Raw genomic sequence first — 11,456 nt, forward strand, 5'->3', positions numbered from 1 at the left:
AATAATGATATTTTATAATATTTGAATTTATATTAATATAATAATGATATTTTATAATATTTAAATTTATATTAAATAATAATAAATATATATTTTTAATTAATTTTAAAGATATATTTCACTAAATATTTAGAATATGTTAAAAAAAACAATTAAAACAAAAAACAACATTGATCATCATTAAAGACATTAAAGAATCCTTCTTATATCATCTTATGTATTTCGTGATTCAAATCAATCAACATTGATCTTTTCCAAAAAAACTATATGTAATCTTATTTATTGAAAACAAGCTTAATATTAGTATTAAAAAGGTGTTTGCATTAGTATTATTATTGAATTTGTATTAATTAGACTGTGCACTCATTAGTAGTCTTTGTATTAAGTTTCAACCATTGCCACAGACACTACAATTTTCACACTACTCTTCAACTCTTCATAAAGATCCAAACATTGAAGAAGAAAAAAAGTGCAAGAGAGAGTAAACTATTCAAACATATAGTATGAGCAAGTTACATTCAAGCATTTTATGAAGGAATATATATATGTTATCTTGAAAAAAAAAGGCTTAAACAGATGATTGAAGTCCAATAATACCTGCCAAGGAAAAAAATGAGAGAAAAATGTCAGGTCACTTTTGTATATGTGTTTACTACACTTTAATAATCTATGGGAGTATTATGTTGACTGCCAATATCAAGAATTTAAAGATCAAATATCTATTAAGTTCAAATCTTCATAATTTTCTATCATGCATATATTTCCTTTCCTCAATTTCTTTCATCTCCACAAAAACATACCTGTCATTTGTTCATTGGATAGGAGCTAAAACAAGACTTTTTTGTTCCTTCATCAATGTTTAGAGACCAACATTAACATTAATTCTTATACACATCACTATTCTGTCTTTTAAATTTTAGCACAATGGGTGTGTAGACAGAAACAAAGTACAATTTTGAAGAATTAAGGCTTAAAATCTGAGAAAATGCAAGTTAGGGAATGCAACAAAACTTCGTTTGTACTTTCGAACTAATAGAATGATTAATCAATTAATCCAGGAAAACATTGTCAATCTGACCTCTCTTATTCTGAGATTCTAACACTCATTTTAAATTCCCTTATTTGACTAATCATATAAGATAAACAAGAGAAAAAGAATCTTCCACCAACAAGAAGAGGACAATGAAGAAACATACCACATCCAACTCTTGCTCCTGCATTTCCAGTTGACTTGCTAAGTTCATGTCCACCTATGAATTGGTATTTGTAATTAGCTACACAGCTAGAAAATCGATTTCATATAGATGAATATTGACATACGTGAGCAAACATTCAGAATAGATATTCAGTATATTGCTTAGAAGTATTGCCAGCGGCGACACCTGCTCTAGAAAATAAGTTCACTAAGGATAGCAGAATAGGTAGTTGACATAAGAGTACCAGAACCAGATTTATTATCTTCACTATTTATTATCATAAATTTTTCCAGACAAAAAGCTAAATAGGAAGGTTCTTTATCATTCAGGAGACAAAAAAAGAAAAAGAAAGAAACCCTTAATCAGTTCATTTACACCTAGCATGAAAAAAATTCTGCCTTGGAATATGGATTACCTCCACAAGATTCAAATCATTATACATATTGTCTTATCCACTTACTCTTATTCAGGGGAATTGGGAGAACTGGAGGAGGATTAAAACAAATTCCAAATGCAGGCTCTCAGCTTGAAGTTTTACAAGTAAGTGTCTTTTTGTCATGACTTTTACAATGTTCTTCTGTAGCTTTTCTTGCTAGTTGGTGAAAACTTTATAAGAGCTTTTTCTGATAGACCTTACCATAGAAAACTGACTACCATTTCCAGGATGTGCTTCCAACAAAAACAAGGGAAGTTGTTCTAAATTTAATAAGACATGTAATTTCCATTTTTACAATATATTTAACTAGTAATGGTTGATATATCATGATATAATCTAATATTCTCATTTGCCACATTTTTTTTTCACCCCAATGATGGGAAAATTCTTTAGCCAAACAAGTTCACGCTAGGTTTCTTGTTCTTAGAACAGAAACTCAGTCATAAGCTTGGTTGCTTTTAAGCCATTAATGAGAGCAACTAATGAGCTAGTCTCAAGTTTTGTAGCATTTGCAATTTGTAGCATTCTTCCACCAAGCAGTTAGCTTTATTTTCAAGCGAATTTCAGAGCTAACATGTTTTTTTGTTCCCTTAAAAAAATTGAATTTTATATACAAATTCTATCACATTGACCAATTAATAAAAGCAGATGTAACAAAAACTTGTCATCCTTGTCAAGCAATTATATTTGGCTATCATAATTTCTTAGTTAAGATAATTCCCCATGAAGTAGTCAAAGTTCTAAATCAGATGATATTGTAATTGAAACTCTAAGCCAATTTAAAAATATAAACATTAGAGTCTCAACATGGAAAAGAGTTAAAGAGGAGACAACAGGTGGTTTAGTGCTGAAACTTTCATTAAGCTTGCTGGCACAAAAACACTACAAAAGATGCACTATAAGAAAAAGCAAACACTGTTTTGTGGTGTAGTTGTGGCTACTATTGTTCAGGAAATTTGATCTTTAGAAAAAATTGTTAGGAGTTAGGACTGTTCTAAAGAAGAGCTTTTCCTCCAGTCCAGATTCAAAGATTGGGGATACTTGTGTGATTCTTCTTGAGCAAACAAATCAATAAATTTTATCAAGTTCTCTCCTAGTTTCATCTTTTTAAAGTGTTGTCTTTACAGCCAAATTTGGATCACACATGTAAGCAAGACACCATATTCAACTACTTTTTATTGATAAAGAGGACTGTTTACCTTTGCCAAGATCATCAGGATCAGCATGCACAACAACTGCCCTCCCAAGAATTGAATTGGGTCCATTGAGTGGAATCTGAAAATTGAAGAACCAAATTAAACACACAACAATAGATAAAGACCAAAGAATCAAAATTAAAAAAAGGATGGGTTCTAAATTTATAATGGATGTGAGCTTAAGAGTCTACCAAACAATCAATTCAAACAAAATGGATCATAACTTAAGAAAATGCCAAGGAAAAATACAAGTAAATCATTATAGAATCAAACTGACCAAACACCATTTTTCATACCTGCCAATCCTTTATTGAAACCTCGGCAACTCCTGAAAAAGTAATATAGAACTTTCTTATCGTCACTCTACAAAGTTTAATCACAAATAGATAATAAGAACAATAATAATTATGATAACACAGGACTCTTCATACCATCTGGGCCTGCAACAATGTTACCCAGATCTCCAGCATGACGCTCCTTATCTAATGGACCTCCATGGTCTTTCTTCAAAGGATTAAAATGGGGTCCTATCAAGAATTCAAATCACCACACACAGACCGACCACCAAAATCATTAAATAAAGAGAACCCACTAAATAGATTAAGAAATTGAGCTTAAAACCAACAAAGAATTGCATAGACAAATATCAAAGAAAAGTAGAGTACCTGTGGAGTTGCAACCATTGGTGGTATCACCAAGGGAGTGAATATGGAAGCCATGAAGACCTGGAGTGAGCCCAGTTATCCTTCCTTTCACACGAGTGAGTCCTATCAAACAACAATTGAATCATCATCATCATCATCATCATCAAAAAAGAAAAAAAAACTAAATAGAAAATGATTAAAGAGAAAACCAAAGAAAGAAACCATTGGTGGAGTCCTGGATAAATTGAAGAGAGCCTCTAATGGTGCTACCATCTCCTCCACTGATGAGAGCCACCGCTTTTAAAGTACCCATTTTAGTTCTACTCTCAATGAAACTCGGAAAGGAAATAACTCTCCTTAGGTTTATATTGGCACCCAAGTAAATATTTGCTTTTTTTTTTTTGTTTTTTTTTTTGAAGAAACCCAAGTAAATATTTTAACAAAATATGTACATATCTAGAACAACTGCAGCCACAATTTGATATATTTTTCGAAATTGACAAGAAAATGAGCTAATTTTGGATGTTATTTAGAAAAGAAAAGGAAAGAAGATGATCAGAGGTGTGGATGGGAAGGAGAGAAGAGAGAAAGGGCGAGGCGGCGGAGGTGGCGGAGAGGGAGGCAGAAGAGAAGATCCAAGACTTGGTGGCTGCTGAGTGTCTCTGGATTACAAGCTATGTATTGCCATACATTCGCTGATACGTTCGCCACTTTCGCCACCACTCTGCTGTTCAACACCATTTCAATTCTCTCTTCTTTCGATTTCCAAGGAAATTAGTGGAAAGCAAAGCATGTCAATTACCACCAGGTCGAGTTTTGTTCATCTCCACCGAAAAATTAATTACGATTTTTTTAAGGAAAAAAATTTGTTGATTAATGAAAAAGGAATATTAAATGAAATGATTTGATTATGGAGAGAAGTATAATGTTGTCAACTTCTGTCAGTAGGCCTACGATTTTTCTTTTGGCCGACAGCAATTACTTTTGAAGAACACAAAAGTTAATTAATTAAACTCTTACAACTATTTGAAAGAAGACCCTTTACCTTTCGTTTGGTTTGGTTTGGTTTTAGAGTATTAATATTGTTTGGTCATTCGTTAAAATGACTTATTTTTTTTTTAATGTTTATTTTCACTAGTTTAGTTTTGATAATTTTTTGTAAAACAGAGTCTTCGTACACACAACTAGTCAAAAATTCAGACAATTAGTCAAAATTTTAGACATATGTGATTTTGTAAAAAATTATCAAAACTAATGTTTAGATAAATGGTCGAAATTTTTAGATTTAGACAGATGCGATTTTGCAAAATATTATTAAAACTAATTTTTAGACCGCTAGTCAAAATTTTTAGACAGTTGGTCGAAATTTTAGACAGATGCGATTTTGTAAAAAATTATCAAAACTAATTTTTAAATAGTTGGTCGAAATTTTAAGATAACTAGCCGAAATTTTTAGACAGTTGGTCGAAATTTTACACCGAAGTAATTTTGCAAAAAAATATCAAAACTAATTTTATGAAAACTGGTCAAAATTTTAGACAGATGCGATTTTGTAAAAAATTATCAAAATTAGCCAGCTAGCAAAATATCTTAAAAAAAAAAAGGTCATTTTCAACTATTACTCTTACATATTTATTTTATTTTAGTAACAAGATGTATAATTATTGTTTTAAAATTAAAAAAAAAAGAGATAGTGTTTTGATTTGAACTAGCATAATTAGGGATGCCAATTTGTCTAGGAAAAATAGAAATGAGAATTATTTTCATTTTTGAATACGTTATCAATGTAAAAATAAAAATAGAAAATTAAAATAAAATCTTGACCGTTGATTAAAATTGTCTGAGTGATCACTTTGGATTAATGGTCACCAAAGATTATAAATTTTTCTAATATTTATTTTTGGTTTCATTAATGATAACTTCTCAGTTTTTATTTATTTATTTATTTATTTTTGTTAAGTTTTTCAAAATGTTAAAAAATCATTGGCCAACCTCATTAGTATTATTACCACAGCTCACTTCTTTAGGCATTGTCAGAAGCAGAAGGCGAGCTCGGATATCCATGGAGGTTGGCGGCTTAGACTCCCACGGCCGCCAATTCAAGAACGCCGATGAGATGTGGACTGATCAAGTCGGAGATCCCACCAAAAAGACTGAATGGTATCGCCAAGGCGTCGGCTATTGGGAAGTGAGTACTCATTTCTTCCTCGTCTCTTTTGGTCCTTCTGGTTTTGGTTCTGCAGCTCAAGTGTTTGATGTTTTGCTTCTGAGATAAAATAGGGCGTGGAGGCCTCCGTTGATGGGGTATTAGGAGGATATGGTCATGTAAATGACGCAGACATTACGGGTAGTGAGGCTTTTCTCAATACACTCCTTTCTGAGCGTTTTCCCATTGTTTCTGCTGCATCAAACCAACGTCACCTCGTTGCTCTTGGTACCTCTCTCTCTCTCTCTCTCTCTCTCTCTATGATCTAATGGTGTACAAGCTATATTTTCTTGCTTTCAAGGTTTGTGTATTTTTGTTCTTAAATTTATGAATGGTATCCATTAGGGGTTGAGGAAAAAGTGGATCAGTGTTGGGAAGAAACATTTGGAGCAGAATATGCTTTATTTCATAGAATGTACTCATTCATATAAGAGAGTGTGTTTGGTGTATCACGTTAATCATTGTCAACTTTTAATTACCAACTTCACTATTGTTCCAAATAAAAGAATGTTAAAGCCCTTATAAAGATTACCAAAGTGGCCCAAGTTAGCTTCATTAGATGCTTATGTAATTATGTATCTTTTTTTTTTTCTTGGCAGATATCAGTGTTGTTCTTTCTATGTAGCACCTTGTTGATAAGTTTTCTTTTCCAAGTTGTTTTTTTTCCCTACTTTTTATGTTGAGCATTGAGTACATTGTGAGTATTCCGCATTCAGCATAGTCAAATGTATGTATACTTGTTTTTGTCGACAAGTCATATCTTACTAACTCCATATTAAACTGTTGCAGATTGTGGTTCTGGAGTTGGGAGAGTAACGAAAAATCTTCTAATAAGATACTTCAATGAGGTAGGTTCAGTTTGTTTGTCCCCTTTGTTTTCCTTTTCATCTTTGTGGAATACGTTTCCAAGTGGTAGTTTTCAAAATGTTATAACTAGTAAAAGTCAATGTGTTATATAATAAAGAATAGGAATCATGGAAAAAATTTAATGTCATCCAAATTTAAGCATGAATTTCACCATTCTTTTAAGAATTTTAAGGGAAACATAGGTACTGTTTTTGTTCCTGTGCTTAGAATTTTAAATTCAAGGTTGCAAACTATCCAAGAAACAAAGACAAAATTTGGAAAATAAAGAAAGAGAACTAAAGATTTGTATGTTGTGTCAAGTGATTTATTTTATTCTTTATAAGTAATTAAATTATTGATTATATGTCAATAATTTTCTCTGTTGACTAAACAAAAATATGTTTATGGAGACTAGGTTGACCTTCTTGAGCCTGTATCACATTTCTTAGAGAAGGCCCGAGAAAGCTTGGCTCCTGAGAATCATATGACCACAGATACGAACAAATCCGTTAATTTTTACTGTGTGCCTCTTCAGGTAATCTATTCTTGTTTAAAGTATAGAAAAACATAAGCTAGCATTAATGATTAGTTTTATGTTTGTTTTCATAAAAAAAATTACTATCTTGTTTAAAGAAATTTTGCATCAAGATGTATGAACTTCTAATTATACATTTAGAATTTAAAGCCTACAATATGTGGTAATTTGAAAGGAAATTCCAAAAAGGAAATAGAAAAGCAGTAAGGTAGGTCTATAAACTGTTGATTTGTTCCTTCTATATTAATTCATTTGCAAAACTTTTTCCAATCAACTTAGATTTCCACATTCAACCTATGAATATGGTATAGTAGAGAAACTAAACCACTGCTTTATTGATTTCTGAATGCCCAACAAGAGGGTTATAATCACTTTGTACCTTAAATTACTATTTCTCAACTCTGGTTTTAGGAATTCACTCCAGAAGTGGGAAGATATGATGTCATATGGGTTCAATGGTGCATTGGACATTTGACGGATGATGACTTTGTGTCATTTTTCAAGAGAGCTAAGGTAAAGTATTTTTTTCTTGAATCGTGTCTTTAAATTCATTTTTCATACAGTCAGCTATTTCATGGGTACTGCTGATTTTTATGTATTTCATTTTATACTCTAGAGTTTCTCCGAGGACAATGAAATTAGAACTTAAATGTTGTTGCATGTTAATAATGTCCCTTATGCTTTTTTAGTTCCCTGAAACTGTGAGAATACCGTTGCATTGTTGATTTGTTCAGATATTTTCCTGACTTTTTATTCACACTGTATGATATGTGGATTTGTTTCCTATTAGGGGATCAATTTTTACCTTTTGATTTTAATCCAATGACCATATTTAACTTCGTAATTATACAAGTTATAGATGCTATCATTTAATATACTGGAATTTGCTCCAATATTTAATGTTACGAAAATTATAGCCATTTTCCGTCCTATTTTTATTTATTTATTGTTTTTTACTTCAAATTAAATTCCATGCCTTTCTTCTGACACACAAAAAAGAAAAGGGAAAAGGAAGAAGAAAAAAAAGACATGCCTTTCTTTTTCAGATATATTTCTTTTCTTGTCTTTTTAATATCATTTTTTAAGTTTTATACTTCATGTTTTAATTGTTGCTAATAAAACTCTAAAAAATTATTTTCATACATTATTTATATTCCTACAACCAAACTAAAGTCCAAAACAATAATTCTTCCATTCTTAGAAACAAACTCCAAAGTAATGAATGTAAACAACTTTTATTGATTTGTCATCAACCTTAAAATATATTAAATACAACTTCCACAATTTTTCAAAAAATTATTTTCCCTTGCCGATAGGGAAAAAAAAAGTACCTATTGAACCAGCTCCCGTGTACATGTATATACTGGCAAATTATATTGCAAATTGATAAGAATGGCATGTTGGAACCCCTACAAATTGTGAACTTGTTCATTTGGGTTTTAGTATAATTTTCATTCTTACAAAATTTCTGCTTGAGCACTAAATTGTTGTTGCTCCATCTAAATGGGAAAAATCCTTTGCTATCTCTGGCTTTATGTCTATCATGCTTTAATCCAACCTCCAAAGGCACATCTATTTAGCAATCTGTTTTTAATTTTTTTTTGTCCAACAGACAGCCACATGAATGTTTTTTTTTCCTTGCTCTGACCATGTCAACAAATGTCAAATAATTTCCAGAGGATCTACTTTTTTTGGTAAAAATTTCAGTGTCAGTGAAAGAATGACTATTGGTTGTTCTTTTCAATAAGAAACAGTTAGTTGTTACCCATTTGTTAAATTAACTCATTTGGGGGTTTGAACCTCATACCTCTTACACTCAACACACCCCACCACCTGAGCTACACTAAAAAAGCACTTGTAATACTTCTTTCTTTAGGATTAAGTATGCATCTTCTTAGTGTAGTTTTCTATTAAGGCGTAACTTCTGACCTATACATATAGCAAGCGATGTGAAAATTATAATTCAATCTATGATGAATACTTTAACGCATAAAGTCTAATCTCTCACTGGATGCTCTTCAACATTTCATAATTCTCATACAGAGTACCCTCTCCACATGATGCTTGTTTAAATGATGCACAAGTGTTGTTTTACCATTTTATGGAGTTGTGATAGAACCTTTTACGTTTGGAGCTGAATATTCCTGGTTAGTGTGACAGTGACTAGCAACATAACTCCAACATTATTCGTAGATTAAGACCCTATATATTCATCTTATGTATGCAGTAACATATTTTGATTTCTATGTCAGTATTTTTTTTAACTTCAGAATAAATTATATATCTTTAATTCACATGTCTGGCACCATATCTCTCTGTGTGGAGTGTTGTCCATTAATGATCAATCAATGAACTGATATGCAATTGTTTTCATGATTCCTGTTTGGTCTTGTCTCACTACCTTGTTCTCTCTGCACAGTATTTACTTCGGGTAAAATTTTAAACTGTAACAAGAGATAAAAGAAAGAAATGAATCTTTTTATTACTTGTTATATCTCATAAAATGAATGATCAAGTGTTTAATGGATTATGCAACTTATGATACATTTTACACATCTGTGTACTAATTTTTTTGTTACTTCTAGGTTGGTCTCAAACCTGGTGGGTTTTTTGTTCTGAAGGAGAACATTGCAAGAAATGGTATTATTGCCTTTTCTTTCTTATTTATTTATTATTATTTTACACGGGAAACAAAAACTTGTATTGAAGAACAAATAAAACAGGATTGATATTGTCAAATATAAATAGAGCCAGTACCTTTGCCAAACTTCTCCCCTGGTACAATGGTGATTCTAATTTTTCCTTGATGTTATACCCCATCAAAACATTATGTCTTCTGTTAACTTTGCACTCTACCAAGTACCAACAAAATATAAGAATTTCAAGTTCCTTTGAATTTTCTTAAGAGCCTCCTGAATCCCCATCCTGATTGCTTATCATATCACATCACACAGCCATGAATGAGGTTCCTCCTTGATTAAGATCTTACATTCAAAGCAGCCACACAATGTTTTTCCACCATCATAACTGATTCCCCCCCATCAATATATATATGTTTTATATTCCTGGTTCAAATGGTCGTTACTTCTGTTTTGGATAGCTCTGATTCAATCTAAAATCATCTTAAAACATTCTAGAGAAGTTCCCACATAGATGTTTCATTCTCAATTCTTCTTTTGATTTATAGTAAAAGACTTACTCTAACGTGTTTGTGACTAAACTAAAGCTTACACTATTTCCCAACAAACTATGCTATTTCTGCAATCTGTACTTAAATTAAAAACTTTCATGAAGTATGGTCAAATATTTAGGATGTTTAATCAATGTTGTTCCAAAACCTAGTGTTAAGGCATGTGCTTCGAACAACTAAAACCTTGTGGAGCTGGGATTAAATTACAAACTTTAATTTTGTTAGTCTCATAGAAGACGTGAGGATGTGTCAGTGCAACAGAAGATGTCACCCACATTGGTGCCACTGCTCTTTCTTTCATCTTATAATTTTTTCCCTTTTGGGGCTGTAGGATTTATCTTGGACAATGAGGATCGGAGTGTTACTAGGTCTGATTCATACTTCAAGGAGCTCTTCCATAAATGTGGGCTGCATCTTTACAAATCAAAGGTTACATCTGCGTTCCTAAACTATTGAATCTATTTCATTTTACTTTGTCTTAATTTTTAGTGGTTCAATATGATACCATTTATTTTCTGGCCTTAATCATACTTCATTTTTTATTTTTATGATGATTACTCAGGATCAGAAGGGGTTGCCGCAGGAGCTATTTGCTGTAAAGATGTATGCATTAACAACAGATGTACCAAAGAAGGTTCATCACACTAGGTCCAAAGTGAGAGCTAACAGACCAGGAATCATCAGATGAACTACACCCATTTCAACATATTCGCATCTTGCGTTTTCTTGTGTTCCATTCGTACCTTCTCATGAGGTATCAAACCATTTTTTCCCCCACTATGGAGACCAAAAATAGAGGGTTTTTGATTCCTGTGCGAGTGTTTCTTGCTCTGCTGTACATACTATTGATGTTGTTGTCAGTGATAGGTTTAAATGTGTAAAAATAGGACGGGCCTAATGAGCTTAGCATGGACGATAGGGATTAGCAATTATGTTCGGGTTGACACGACACGACATGATTTATAGACGCGTTAGTAACCTTAAATCGGCTCGACACAATTTGTAATGGTCATTTGAGTTGGCGCAGCATGATTTGTGTTCGAATTTGAGTGAAACATGACATGAGCACAAGAACAAATATGCTCATGTAACTTGATTGATTAGGTAAGATCGAAAAACCCTTTACCGTTTTAATCAAACTTTTCTCTACCAGTTATGCTAATATGCACAATCTTTGTGGATTCGATCATTAGTTTTGTTCATTTAC

The 11,456-nt window shown here is 32.1% G+C and overlaps 2 protein-coding genes across 2 annotated transcripts; one reads left to right on the forward strand and one right to left on the reverse strand.

Moving 5' to 3' along the window:
* Positions 1–461: 461 nt before the first annotated feature.
* Positions 462–4,446, reverse strand: LOC133824529 (superoxide dismutase [Cu-Zn] 2). The gene is made up of 7 exons (XM_062257425.1): positions 3,695–4,446; positions 3,494–3,595; positions 3,260–3,355; positions 3,125–3,156; positions 2,832–2,907; positions 1,197–1,250; positions 462–597 (listed from the first exon to the last, which is right to left on the reverse strand). Exons 1-7 carry the CDS (start codon positions 3,783–3,785, stop codon positions 569–571), a joined length of 480 nt encoding a protein of 159 aa, XP_062113409.1. The 5' UTR covers positions 3,786–4,446; the 3' UTR covers positions 462–568.
* Positions 4,447–5,436: 990 nt separating this feature from the next.
* On the forward strand, positions 5,437–11,438 carry LOC133824528 (alpha N-terminal protein methyltransferase 1). Its single transcript, XM_062257424.1, has 8 exons — positions 5,437–5,660; positions 5,753–5,906; positions 6,468–6,526; positions 6,940–7,059; positions 7,471–7,572; positions 9,645–9,699; positions 10,581–10,678; positions 10,812–11,438. Exons 1-8 carry the CDS (start codon positions 5,442–5,444, stop codon positions 10,935–10,937), a joined length of 933 nt encoding a protein of 310 aa, XP_062113408.1. The 5' UTR covers positions 5,437–5,441; the 3' UTR covers positions 10,938–11,438.
* The last annotated feature ends 18 nt before the right edge of the window (positions 11,439–11,456 follow it).

The sequence above is a fragment of the Humulus lupulus genome, chromosome 3 (assembly GCF_963169125.1).
Source record: "Humulus lupulus chromosome 3, drHumLupu1.1, whole genome shotgun sequence".
NCBI lineage: Eukaryota > Viridiplantae > Streptophyta > Magnoliopsida > Rosales > Cannabaceae > Humulus > Humulus lupulus.